Source organism: Chrysochloris asiatica, unplaced genomic scaffold (assembly GCF_000296735.1).
Source record: "Chrysochloris asiatica unplaced genomic scaffold, ChrAsi1.0 scaffold00117, whole genome shotgun sequence".
Classification (NCBI taxonomy): domain Eukaryota; kingdom Metazoa; phylum Chordata; class Mammalia; order Afrosoricida; family Chrysochloridae; genus Chrysochloris; species Chrysochloris asiatica.
Window position 1 is genome coordinate 10,063,139 of NW_006408635.1, and position 14,671 is coordinate 10,077,809.

Here is a 14,671-nt window from a genome sequence, read left to right on the forward strand (position 1 = left end):
ATGCCATGCTTATGATGTTGTTGTTATGTGCCGTGGAGTCGGTTCGGACCCATAGCAACCCTGTACAGGGTTTCCGAGGCTGTAAATCTTTACAGGAGCAGAAAGCCTCATCTTTCTCCCGTGGAACAGCTGGTAGTTTTGAACTGTCGACCTTGAGGTTAGTCGCCCAATTCGTAACAACTACACTACCAGAGCTAGGACAGTTGAAATCCAAAGTGCTTAAAATTCTAAGAAAGTACTTGCAGCTGAAGCACTAAATCTTAACTCATCATGGAATCTGCCCTCTCTGGAGTCTGTCCTGAGGATACTGAAAAAGCACACAAATCAGGTAAGGACTTGTGGTAGTGGGTGATGCACAGCTAAGTTTTGAGTTGCACATGGTAGAAATTCCTCATTTGATGCTAGAATGATTTCTGGTTCCCTTTTAGACTTTCCCCCCTTCTGCTTAGAGCAGTCTACCAGGGAGCCACAAATCTTAGTACATGAACTATTCCATTGTATTTTACTACCCAAACCCACCAAACCAATAGCCATCAAGTTGATTCTAACGCTTAGCGACTCTATAAGACAGACTAGAACTCTCCCATCAGTTTCAGAGGCTGTGTATATTTATAAGAATAGACAGCCTCATCTTGCTCCTGCAGAGCAGCTGGTAGGTTCGAACCACTAACCTTTCATTAACAGCCCAATGTGAGGTGAGATACCCTTACTGCTGTAGCTTAAGGTTTTCTAGCCACTCCTTTCCTACTGTTCCCTGATTTGGGACTTAAGCTGCTGGCTCACCTGAAGAGAGGCAGGCAGAGGTTTTCCATTTTTCTTTGCAATGTGTTTAATGATCTTCAGGGCCTTAGCATTTTCATTCTGGGCGATTAGCCACCTGGGAGATTCAGGGAGGCACCTACAGGAGACAGATCATCAATGTTATCGGTGGAGGGGAATCATATTGACATACAGAGGTCACGGCCAGGTTTCTATGGGAGATCTCACATACTGAAGGTTAGTGGAAGCTACAACAGAAGGAGGATGTGCAGGGAATGTGTGGTTCTTTCTCTTTTCAAATGCTGACATAGGATTTGCCCTGTCCAGTGTCTCCACAGAGATTTCAGTGGAACCACAGGAGCAAGCTACCAAACAAGGTACCACTGAGTATCTCTTTTGTGTCAAGGGGGGTAGACAGGCTTTGTGAAAGGGTAAGGACTGACAGAGGAGCAGGAAAATAGACTATTCATTATGCAGGGTGGGAGCCAGTGGAATAATTTTATATGGAAAGGGAATTTCCCAAAGGATGAGATGAAAGTTGACGATCAGATGAAGTGAGAGTTGGAGATCAGATGAAATGTACAACAGAAAGAAAGATTGCCTGACTTGACCGATTGGGTTGTTAGATTTAATGCCTTTGAGTCGGTTCTGACTCTTAGCAACCCTATGCACAACAGAAGGAAACACTGTCTGATCCTGCACCATTCTCACGATTGTTGTTGTGTTTGAGCCCACTGTTGCTGCCACTGTGTCAGTTCATGTCCTTGGGAGCCTTCCTCTTTTTCTCTGACCCTCCGCTTTTCCAAGCATGGTGTCCTTCTCCAGAGACTGGTCCCTCCTGACAACACATAGAGATGAAGTCTCAACATTCTCACTTCTAAGGAGCACTTAGGCTGTACTTCTTCCATGTCAGAAGTCTGAGAGACGACGTCTGGCCATCCTGACTTCTAAGGAGCACTTAGGCTGTACTTCTTCCAACACACATTTGTTTATTTTTCTGGCAGTTCATAGTTCTTTCAATATTCTTTGCCATCTCCATAATTCAAATGCATGATTCTTCTATGGTCCTCCTTATTCATTGATAAACTTTCACAATCATATAAGGCAGTTGAAAATATACCTTAGCCCTTAAAATAACATCTTTGCTCTTTAATACTTTAAAGAGGTTTTTTTGCAGCAGATTTGCCTAATGCAATAATACATGGTTTGATTTGACTGCTGCTTCCAGGAGCACTGATTATGGAAGTAAGCTGAACTCTTCAAAATTTCAATCTTTTCTCCATTTATCATCATGTTATTTATTAGTCAAATTGTGAGGATTTAATTTTTTTTTACATTGAGGTGCAATCCATATTGAAGGCTGTGGTCTTTGATCTTCATCAGTAAGTATATCAAATCCTCTTCACTTTTAGCAAGCAAAGAGTGCCATCTGCATATCACAGGTTGTTAATGAGTCTTTCTCCAATCCTGATGCCGTGTTCTTCTTCATGTTATTTATATTCTGAAATTACTTGCTCAGCATACAGATTGACTAAGTATGGTGAAAGGATACAACCCTGGTGCACACCTTTCCTGATTGTAAACCTCCTCTTCAGTATCCTCTTGTTCTGTTTGGATTATGGCCTCTTGAACATAGCAAGTATTCTGGAATAGCCATTCTTCACAATGTTATCCATAGTTTGCTCTAATCCACACAGCTGAATGCATTTGCATAGTCAATAAAGTTCAAGTAAACTTCTTTCTGATATTCTCTACTTTCAGCCCAGATCCATCTGATGTCAGCAATGATGTCTCTCCTCTACATCCTCTTCTGAATTCAGATTGAATTCCTGGCAGTTCCCTGTAAATATACTGCTGCAACTTAAACATCATATTTAGCAAAATTTCAATTGAATGTGATACTGATGATATTGCTTGATGATTTCTACATTTGGTAGGATCACCCACCTCTTGTTGGAATGGACACAAATATGGATCTCTTCCAATTTTCATTCCATTTCAGCTCATGAACGCCTAGCATATTTATCTTCTTGTGTTCCATTTCATTTTTGACAACTTTCAATTTTCCTAGATTTGCACTTTTTCCATTCCATGTTCTGACTATTAATGGATGCTTGCTGATGTTTCTTCTCACTTTTGGTTGTGTCGGATCAGCAAATGAAGGTCCTGAACACTTTACTCCATTTCTGTCATTACAGTCAACTGTGCTTTGAGACAACTCTTCCCCATCTGTATTTTGAGTGCTGTAAATCCGAGAAGCTCATCTTCAAGCAATGTTCACTTGTTATTCGTAATGTTTTCATCTTCTGACACTGTATCAGACAAGGGTCTGCTGATATTCATAAAATTTCCAGTGGCTAACCACTCAGAGGAATCCTGGTGTGGCATTGTGGGATAATGCACTGGACCACAAGCTCAGTTTGAAGTTTAGGGTTTGTGGTTCAGAATCACCAACTGCTTCTCAGAAACCCTATATAGGATCACTATGAGTCTGAACCAACTCGAAGGCACTTAACTCCAACAACTATTGCAAAAGTGTTTTGCCTTTCCTTCTTCTTAGTCTGTTTTAATCTGAAGCTCTGCTGAAAGTTGTTCACTATGGATGGCCCTGCTGGTGTTTAAAATACTGTTAAAATACCTTCTAATATCAGAGCAACTAAAACCCACCACAGTAAGACAAGCTGACAGACAAGTGGTGGGACTGAACCAGTAGGACTATGCAAATAAGATGGTTTACCAGGGAGATTGGACAGCTTTTCTAATGCAAACAAGGTACAAGAAATCTTTGATGGAGAATATGCAAATAAGGTACATGGAACACTTCTAGGAGATTGGTTAGTCTGTGATTCTGCTTGGGAAAGGGGTAGGACACCTTGAAATTGATAAGGATCCTACTATATGTTGTTGTTGTTGTTATGTGCCATGGAGTCGGTTCCAACTCATAGCGACTCTGTACAGGGTTTCCGAGGCTGTAAATCTTTACGGGAGCAGAAAGCCTCATCTTTCTCCCACAGAACAGCTGGTAGTTTCAAACTGCTGACCTTGCGGTTCACAGCCTGATTCGTAACCACTACACTACCAGAGCTCCTTGAGTTGGTTCTGACTCATAGTGATCCTTTATAAGGTCTCTAAGACTGCAAGTCTCTGCAGAAGCAGAAAACCCCATTTTTCTCCTGTGGATCAGCTGGTGGGTTCAAACCACCAACTTGAGGTCCTCAGTCCAGTGCTTATCCTCTAGAGCTACCACATTCCTACTATACGTTGTTACCACATGCCATTGAGTCAGTTTCAACTTATAGTGAGAGTTTCCAAGGCTTTAAATCTTTGAGGGAGCAGAAAGCCTCATTTTTTCTTCCAGGGAGCGGCTGATAGGCTCAAACCACAGATCGTGAGGTTCACAGACCAATGCTTATGTCTGGATCCATCACTGTATAAGGGGGCTTCAAAATGTTTGTGTGAAAATTGAATTTAAAAAAGATAATGGAATTTTTCTACAATTTTTTGAAGTCTTCTTGTATTGTCTATCTCTTCAAGTCTAAATCGTATCATAACTGCTAGAAGCTAGTTTAAATACAAGATAAAGAAAGTGGACACGAAATATCCTAGACATAAAACATTTAAGCCCAAAGTGAAAACACATTTAATTTCCAGATGGGGAAGGAGGTTGAATGAAGCAAAGCTTAGAACTTGGAAGGATGGCCTACACAAAGGAAGATGGCCCCTGTTTGCACAATGAAGCACTTCAGTATTTCTCTTTTTGGATCAAACAAACTTACCAGTAATAGAGCAAGAAGCAGAAGTTAGGCAGCGTCACTGTGAACTGCAGCCATCTCCAGTATGGAAGTGCGTACGCCACACCTGCAAGCACCAGGAGCCCTACCGTGAAGGCCACTTGGTAAAGAATTCCCACTGTTCTCCGGTAACTCAGCCCCACAAATTCTGTAACTGCAGAGGAAATGCAATGGGTCAAAGCATGTCAGTAAAGCAGGCAGTTGACTGTTCAAGTATGAGGAAGCTAGAAGGCCAACCTCAAGGCAGGAGCCCAAATTTTAGAATTTTTCATGTACTTCTCTGGGAATTAAAACATTTTCATTGAGCCCTATCTTATTGTTATTGTAGTTACTGCTATTTTAGGAATTAATATAAAAGTTTACATCCCACGGTGTTGCTGTTAGATACTGCTGAGTCAGTTTTTAATAGGGACCCGATAAGAATGCAACACTGCCTGGTCCTGCTCCTTCCTCACAATTGTTGTGTTTGAGAACATTGTTGCAGCCACTGTGTCAATCATTCTCCTTGAGGATTTCCCTCTTTTTTGCTGACCCTCTACTTTACCAAGCATGATGTCCTCTTCTCTCCTGATACATAACATTTCCAAAGTGTATGAGATGAAGTCTTGGCATCCTCACTTACAGGGAATATTCTGACTGTACTTCTTCCATGGAAGATTTGTTTGTTCTTCTGGCAGTCTGTGGTATAGTTAATAGCCTTGCCAACTTAATCATTTAAAGATGAGCAAAAACATTTGAATTATAGAATAATTGAAAGGACAAATTTGGTTGCATTTCAGATACCCACATAAAATTTTGATCTTCAGTAATAAGTTAGTAGTAATTCAAGTCCTGAATAAATGAATCAAAAGCTGAAAACAGATTGCAGATGATTTCTATATAAATGAACTCTTGAATATAACTTGTTCTCATACATCTGTTAAACATTTTTCTTGCAATTTTGTTAATTCTCTGAAATGCTTTGGAAATCTAAAAACCCAGCCATGAGCTTGAGCCAGCTAGATGTGGCTTGCAAGAAATGATTTTTAAGCTTTCAAGAATTTTACAAGCTAGTTGTTAAATTCATTGTTACCTTGAAAGCAGCCATAATGGATATATTTCACCATAGTAGTTAGTTGTGATTGTTGTTGTTCAGTGCCAGAGAGTCGGTACCTACCCATAGAGACCTTATGCAAAACAGAATGAAACACAGCCTGGTCCTGCACCAATCTCACATTTATTGCTACGCTTGAATCCGTTGCTGTTGCCAGTGTACCAATCCATCAGGTTGGGATCTTCCCCTTTTCTGCTGACCCATTTTACCATTTAACCAAACATGAGGTCCTTCTCTAGGAACTGGTCTCTCCTGATAATATGTCCAAAGTATGAAAGATGAAGTCTAGCCATCCTGACTTCTAAGGAGCACTCTGGCTGTACTTCTTCCAACACAGATTTGTTTGTTCTCTTGGCAGTCCATGGTACTTTCAATATTCATCTCCAACACCATAACTCAAATGGATCAAGTCTTCTACATACTTCCTTATTATTGTCAAACTTTCACATGCATATGAAGTTATTGAAAATACCATGGATTGAATCAGGTGCACCTTAGTCCTCAAACTGATGTCTTTGTTCCTGAACACTTAAAAAAAAAAAAAAAAAAAAAAAAAAGTCTTGTGCAGTAGAGTTGCTTAATGCAATATGTCATTTGATTTCTTGACTTCTGCTTCCATTACTGTTGATGGTTCATTCGAGCAAAATGAAGTCTGGCAACTTCAATCTTTTTTTCCATTTATATGAATGTTGTTAATTGGTCAGATGATGAAGATTTTTCTTTACATTGAAGTGCAACCCATACTGAATGCTATATGAATCTTTCTGCAATCCTGATTCCATGTTCTTCTTCATATAGTTCAGCTTCTCTGATTATTTGCTCAGCATGCAGATTGAATAAGTATAGTGAAACAATGCAACCCGGGCACATACCTTTCCTAATTAAAAAATATTCAATGTTCCCTCATTCTGTTCAAACGACTTCTTGTTCTATGTACAGGTTCCTCATGAGCAAAATTAAGTGTTCCGGAATACTCATACTTCGCAATGTTGTCCATAGCTTGTCATCATCCACAGAATCGAAAGCCTTTGTGTAGTCAATAAAGCACAGGTAAACATCTTTCTGGTATTCTCTGCTTTCAGCCAAGATCCATCTGACGTCAGCAATGACATCCCTCATTTCACGTCCTCTTCTGAATCCAGCTGTAACCTCTGGAAGTTCTCTGTCAATGTATACTTGCAGCCACTCCTGTATTACTTTTAGTAAAACTTTAATCACATGGGATGTCAATGATATTGTCCAATGATTTTCACATTCTGTTGGGTTACCTCTCTTTGGAATGGGCACAAATATGTATTGCCTTGAGTCAGTTGGCCAGGTAGCTGTCTTCCAAATTTCATGGCATAGATGAGTTCATGCCTCCATTGCTGCATTCGTTTGGTGAAAGATTTCAACCTGTATTCCATCAATTCCCAGTGCCTTGTTCTTTGCTAATGCCTTCAATGCACTTTGGACTTCTTCCTTTAGTATCATTGGCTCTGGAGCATATGCTACCTCTTGAAATGGTTGAACATTGATTGACCATTTCTTTTTGGTACAATGACTCTCTCTATTTCTTCCATCTTCTTTTGATGTATTTACTGTATTGTTGATACTGCGCCATCTTGTTGGAGGTCTTTTTTGCTGGCTTTCTCTGTCTATATATATATATACACATACACACACTTATATACACATATGCATTCATATGTGTATATATGACTCTTTGTTTTCCTTTCATCTTCTTTTGATAACTTTGGTATCATTCAATATTTTGCCCAGAGAATCCTTTAACATTTCATGTCAGGTCTTGGATTTTTTCCCTCAGGTCTTTTAGCTTGAAAAATGCTGAGTGTGTTCTTTCCTTTTGGTTTTTAAACTCCAGGTCTTTGTACATTTCATTATACTGCTTGACTTTGTCTTCTTGAGCTGTCCTTTGTAATTTTTGTTCAGCTCTTTTACCTCCTCATTTCTTCCATTTGCTTTAGCATCTCATCTCTACACTGGAGAGCAAGTTTTGGAGTCTCTTTTGACATCCTTTTGATATTTTCCTTCTTTCTTGTATTCTCAATGACCGTTTGCTTTCTTCCTGCATGATGTTCTTGATGTCATCCCAGAAGTCTTCTGAATGTCTAATTCATCAAATCTGTTCTTGAACTGATTGTTAAATTCAGGTGGGAAATGTTCAAGGTCATATTTTGGCTCTTATGGACTTGTTTTAATTTTCTTGATCTTCAGCCTGAAATTGCATGTGAGCAATTGATGGTCTGTTCCACAGTCTGCCCCGGCCTTGTTTTGGCTGGTGATATAGAGTGTTTGCACCATCTCTTTCCACACATGTAATCGATATGATTTATGTATAGTCACCTGGTGAGGTCCATGTATATAGTCATCTTTTATGTTGTTTAAAATGTATTTGCATGCATGCTCAACCTTGGAACAACAGGGCTCTGTGATACAAGGATCGAGGCATAGTCTGAAGAGGGGAAATAATACTAAGATGCTTGACTGTGTTATGGATATTGCCTATTATTATAAAATAGACACTTGTCTATTATTATAAAATAGACACTTGAGTGGGATAGAAAGGAATGTTGGGAAATATTATTACAGAAAGCTTGTAAGCCCGTCTTCAGCCATATAACTGATTGGAATACGTAAAAATGGTTCTAAAACTTGCCCGGTGAAATAGACCTCATGCAGAACCTTTGCAGTGTATAGGACCTGAGGTGGAATTCTGAGCTCCATCCAGAACCTTCTGAGGTGGGACGTTCTCACTATAAAGGACAAGCAGACCAATCTGGAACAGCTAGAGCAACAGAAGATACATCTTCAAAGAAAGATCACCAGGAAAAACAAAACAAAACAAAACAAAAATGGCAGTATGATTGGCTACTACAATAATAAGCAGGTTGTTTGCTAGGAAGTCATCAAGGCAACCAATCAAGTCCCTTCAGGACAAACCCCCCTCCAAGACTGAAATTCAGTGAGAATACATGAGCAGGCATGTAAGCTTGCTGTAAACCATATTGGTCTGCTGGTGAGTGGAAGAGAGGGAAAGGCAGCAATAAAGAAATGAGCTAAGTTCAGCCATATTCCCTAGACTTCCATTGGCCTGGAGATGAGAGAGAGATGAGGAAGGGCTGGTTGGTCCAAAGTGTGGTGAGACCTGGGAACTCCTGGGCCCATGGTCAAGGACATAGCCATGAAGGGCTAGAGCTGAAAGTATTAAAAAAAATGTATTTGCAATGAAGAAGTCATTTGTCTTGCAAAATTCTATCATGCAAATCTCCACCATCTTTTCTATCACCAAGGCTGTATTTTCTAACTACCAATCCTTCCTCTTTGTTTCGAACCTTTGCATTCCAATCACCAGTGATTATCAATACATCTTGATTGCATGGTTGATCAATTTCAGACAGAAGAAGTTGGTAGAATTCTTCAATTTCATCATGACTGGCTTTAGTGGTTGGTGTATAAATTTGAATAATAGCTGTAGCAACTGGTTTTCCTTATATCCATATGGATAGTATCCTATCACAGATAGCACTGTGCTTCAAGACAGATCTCGAAATGTTCTTTTTGATGATGAATGTAGTACCACTCCTCTTCAGTATGTCATTCTTGCTTAGTAATCCATATGATTGTTAAGAATCAAAATTACCAATACCAGTCCATTTCAGTTCACTAATGCCTAGGATATCTATCTTCTTGCATTCCATTTCATTTTTGACAATTTGCAATACTTCATACATTCCATAATCTGATTATTAATGGATATTTACTGATATTTCTCCTCATTGTTGTTCCACATCAGCATATGAAGGTCATGAAAGTTTTGCTCTGTTTGGGTCATCACAGTCAACTCTACTTTGAAGAGACAGGTCTTCCACAGTCGAATTTTGAGTGCCTTCCAACCTGAGGAGCTCATCTTCTGGTACTATATCTGACAATATTCTGGTGCTCTTCATCATGTTTCAATTTTCAATAATCTGGTGCTGACAGTGTTCGACTGCTATTCATAAGGTTTTCAGTGACTAAATATTCAGAAGTAGTCAGTCTCTCTTTCTTCCTAGTCAATGTTTGGAAGATAAACTGAAAACTGTCCACCATGGGTTACCCTGCAGGTATTTAAAATACCAGTGGCATCACTTTCAGCATCACAGCAACATGCAGTATAACAAACTGACAGATGAGTGGTGGATAATAGTAGAGGCAGTTAAGTGCCATCTAGTTGGTTCCGACTCCTAGAGATCCTTATAAGGTTTCCAAGGAGCGGCTTGTGGGTTTGTAACTCAAACCTGTGGCAAGTACTACCGTGGTTATTCTACAACACCATACCAGGACTCCATTCACATCATAGGAATTGGCAAACACTATAAATGAGGGCTTTCTTTTTCGTTCCCCCCAAGAGCAATATACTAGCACATCACTGTACTTGGTATAAGAACAAGTTTGATTCCATCACATGACCACATAAAAGTGCTGTTTGGTGCTGAAATTAAATTCTAGAAACCATTAATTCCATCACTGACCACATACTTATTAGGTGCCTGCTAAGGCAGGATTTGTATCAAATACTATCTTCTTTTCATTTCCCAGAATTGGTCATATCTCTCATCACGGAATCTTCTTTGTTAATAGGCTACAGATTAGATTTCCCTTCTTGTATAACCCATCCAGGGCCCAGGAAATATAAATTCCAAGAGTCATAAGAACCTGGGTGACATGTTACTTACCCTGGTTTATATCTTCATTGTTTTATTAATAGAAGAATACAGAATGCATCGATTGGAAAGATTTTAGAAATTCTTTTGGTATGGAAATATGTATATATCTCTTAACAGATAATTAAAACAGATGAGAGAAGGGAGTCTCAAATCACTCTAGGTGTGGTCTGTCTCAGCAGAGAACAAGTCAACCTCACCTGTGAGGCATTTCTGAAAAGATAAATGAGAGAGAGAGAGGAGACTGTTTGCTAGATGAAAAGAAGTTAGTTAAGCAGGGAGGGAGAGAGAAGAAACTGTGGGAGGAAATAAAGTTAGTTAAGAAGAGTAGGTGAGAGAGGACACTGTTATAAGGAGAAATAAAGTTAGCTAGTAATAAACTGAAACCTGAGAAAACAGGATTCAAGGAAATCATATAGCCCAGACACTTGGCCCAGGAGAATAACCCATTCCCCTGATGAAGGGATATATAAGAAGGAAGCCAAATTGAACTTGGGGCTCCACCTTCTTTACTTTGGCAAGGTGGATGCCAATTCTTAATCTCTCTGTGTAAGGATGTTTATGATTATAATAAACCTATCTTTTAGATTCCCTAAGCCTCTTGTTTTCTAACTTCTTTTGCACGGAATAAGTGTGTTATGCCTTCCCAATTCTTTGAAGATAGCAACACCATTCCAGGGGTGTTTCTCAACTCTTGAAGTTGATTCCATTTTTCTCAGCAGTGAGCCCCCACCTGGCTGTGTGTTGGCAGCCTCTGCCCTCACAGCTGTAGATACAAACACACTTACTCAGGATGTAGCCAATTAGCCAGCCTGCCTTGCTGACCAACCCTTGGACCAGGCGGAAAGTTAGCATCCACGTGTAGCTTGGTGAGATGGACATGAGTACTCCAGACACAGAGTTTATGAGGATTGTAATCAAGAGACAGAGCTTCCGGCCAAACCTGCAGGTAGAAAACCAACAGAAACATGCAACAGAATCAATTCATGAAGGTTGTAGAAAATCCATGCAAATTATAAGCATCCAAAAGATAACAGAGGATAATTCGGAATTATGGAAAACCAGAAGAAATGGAATGATACTCCAAAAGAAAGCCCATAACTTTGGGGCACTTAGTTCAGGCCTTTTTATTAGTGTACTAAGTATAAATTTTAAGCACAGTGAGCCAAATTCACTCCAGGGCAAAAGTAACTCTTAAATCCCTCATCGTGGAGGGGATTTCTGAAGATGGGTGATTCTTGTAGGCCAGCCACTACTGAATGCCCTTGGGGCTGGCTAGGTCTTGCATCATCATATGAACTGAGGCTTTCATAATAATAGTCTCAACCAACTACTCACCCAAGAGAGATTTTGCTTTGGAACAAAATTAATTAATTGTTCAATATAATCCTCCACCCATTACCAACAATGCTTCTGGACTTGGTGAGATTTGTGTGTTTCCCTGGAAATGCTTTGGTGTCACGGTGTCACCACTTTCTATTTTGCCATCCTACATGTGTTTTAGTGGCTTCCTTGTTAGCATAGTGGTGAGTATCCCCACATGTCACATGGGAGACTGGGGTTTGACTCCCCAACAGGGAGGGCTACTGAACTTTCAGAGTCCTGGTGTGGTGCTGTGGGTTAATGTGCTGGACTGCAAGCTTGGCTTGCACTGCTAGGTTGGTGGTTCATGCTTACCAACTGCTCCTTGGAAACCCTCTACAGGGTTGCTATGGGTCAGAACCAACTCAACAGCACTTAACAAAAACAACAAACCACACACATCTTTTATGGAGTAGAATAGAAGGATTGTGTTACACATTGACTTGTGTCCCTCACAAATCCTAACTCCTGTACCTATGCATGTGCCCTTGCTGGGAACTAGGATCTTTCTTTGAAGATGTTTTCAATTAATGAGGTCCTACTGGATTCGAGAGGGTCCTAATTCCTCCCTTCTAAATAGTGTCTTATAAAAGGGGTGAACACCTAGCCAGAAAAAGAAATCATGGGTATATAGATTGTAAAAGAAGTAAAATTATCTCTCTTTGCAGATAACATGCTATTATATATAGAAAATCCCAAGGACTCCATAAAAAAATTTCTAGAGCTAGTAGAGAGATTTAGCAAAGTTTCAAGGTACAAAGTCACCAACCAAAATTCAACTGGCAAGGAAAGATCTGAAGGGGAAATTAGGAAAACAATTTTGTTTACTTTACCACTTAAGAGACTAAAATACCTAGGAATAAATTTAACCAGAGATGTGAAGGAGTTATACAATGAAAACTGTAAAACACTGCTGAAAGACACTGGTATTTTGTTGTTGCATCTGTAGAGTTGGTGCTGACTCATTTGTTGTTGTTGTTGTTAGGTGCCATCGATCTGTACCGACTCATAGCAACCTTATGCACAACAGAATGAAACACTGCCCGATCCTGGGCCAATCTCACAATTGTTGCTTCACCCCATTGATACTGCCACTTTGCCAATCCATCTCGCTGGGCGTCTTCCCCTTTTTCTCTGACCCTCCACCTTACCAAACATGACATCCTTCTCCAGTGACTGCTCCCTCCTGACAATATGTCCAAAGTATGAGAGACGAGCACTCTGGCTGCACTTCTTCCAAAATGGATCTATTGGTTCTTTTGGCAGCCCATGGCACTTTCAATATTCTCCTCCAACACCATAAGTCAAAAGTATCAATTCTTCTACGGTCTTCCTTATTCACTGTGCAGCTTTCACATGCATATAAGGCTATTGAAAATACCATGGCTTGGGTCAGGCACATCTTAGTCTTCATGCTGATGTCTTTGCTCATCAACACTTCAGAAATGTCTTGTGCAGCAGATTTGCCTCATAGTGACCCTTTATAGGCTCTCTAAGGAGTGTCTGAGGAGCTCTGGTAGCATAGTGGTTACGAATCGGGCTGTAAACCTCAGGGTCAGAAGTTTGAAACTACCAGCTGTTCTGCGGGAGAAAGATGAGGCTTTTTGCTCCCATAAAGATTTGCAGCCTTGGAAACCCTGTACAGGGTCGCTATGAGTCAAAACCAACTCCACGGCACGTAACAACAACAAGGAGTGGCTGGTGGATTTGAACCATTGACTTTGCAGTTAGAAGTCCAGTGCTTATCTACAATCCCACACCAGGACTTAAATAAATGGAAAATTGTTCCTTTTTCACGGATTAAAAGAATATTGTTAAGGTGACAATAGTATCCGAAGCAGTCTATATAGTCAGTACTATCCCAATAGAAATTTCAACTTTTCAACATTATATAGGATGATGAGAGCCCCTGAAGAACCAAAACAATGTTGGAAGACAAGAACAAAGCAGGAAAACTCATATTTTCTGACTTTAACAATAGTGTAGTGGTTACGAGTCGGGTTGAGAGCTGCAAGGTCAGCAGTTCGAAACTACCAGCTGCTCCACGAGAGAAATATGAGGCTTTCTGTTCCCGTAAAGATTTACAGTCTTGGAAACCCTACATAGGGTTGCTATGAGTCAGAACCGATTCCATGGCACATAACAACAACAACATTCAATTTAGAAACTAAAACACCCTAGTACTAGTACAGCAATAGATATATGTTGTTGTTCTTAAGTGCTGTCGAGTTGGTTCTGACTCTTGGTGACCCTATATAGAGTTTCTGAGGAGCAGCTAGTGGGTTTGAACTGCTGACCTTGTGCTTCAAAGTCCAGTGCTGATCCTACAGTGACACACCATGATTCCAACAGGTACATGGATCAATAGAATAGATATGACGGTCTAGAAATAAACATCCGCATCTTTGGTCAACTGATTTTTGACAAGAGTTCTAAGTCATCTGTCAGTTTGTCATACTGTGGTGGCTTGTGCATTGCTGTGATTCTGGGGACTATACCATTGGTATTCAAAATAACAGCAGAGTCACCTAAACTAAAGAAAAAATTCAACTTTTAATATTGAAAGATTCTGTGGGCAAGATATTGAATGATGTAGAAAGCATCAAAAGAATGTAGAAGGAATACAAGAGTTGTTGTACCAAAAATGAAATGGTCCATGTTCAACCATATCAAGAGGTAGCATATGATCAAGAGCCAATGGTAGCAAAGGAAGATCCAAGATGCATTCAAGGCATTGACAAAAAACAAGGTTCAAAGAATTGATGATATAAAAACAAATTGTGCTTTACTGACTACACAAAGGCTTTCGATTGTGTGGATCATGACAAGTCATGGGCAACATTTCAGAGAACGTGTAGTCTGTAAAATTAATTGTGCTCATGAGGGACCTGTACATAGACCAAGAGGCAGTTATTCAACCAGAACAAAGGGACACTGAATGGTTTAAAATCAGGAAGGGT

At 40.0% G+C, this 14,671-nt stretch overlaps 1 protein-coding gene across 1 annotated transcript in view; it reads right to left on the reverse strand.

Annotated features, from left to right (window-relative positions):
• Nucleotides 1–14,671, reverse strand: part of SLC22A2 (solute carrier family 22 (organic cation transporter), member 2) — a 61,006-nt gene that overhangs the window by 24,695 nt on the left and 21,640 nt on the right. The window contains exons 3-5 of the mRNA XM_006868468.1: nt 11,138–11,292; nt 4,536–4,704; nt 784–898 (exon numbers count right to left, since the gene is read on the reverse strand). Of these exons, the coding sequence (XP_006868530.1) occupies nt 784–898; nt 4,536–4,704; nt 11,138–11,292 (439 nt within the window). The remainder of the gene's footprint in view (nt 1–783; nt 899–4,535; nt 4,705–11,137; nt 11,293–14,671) is intronic.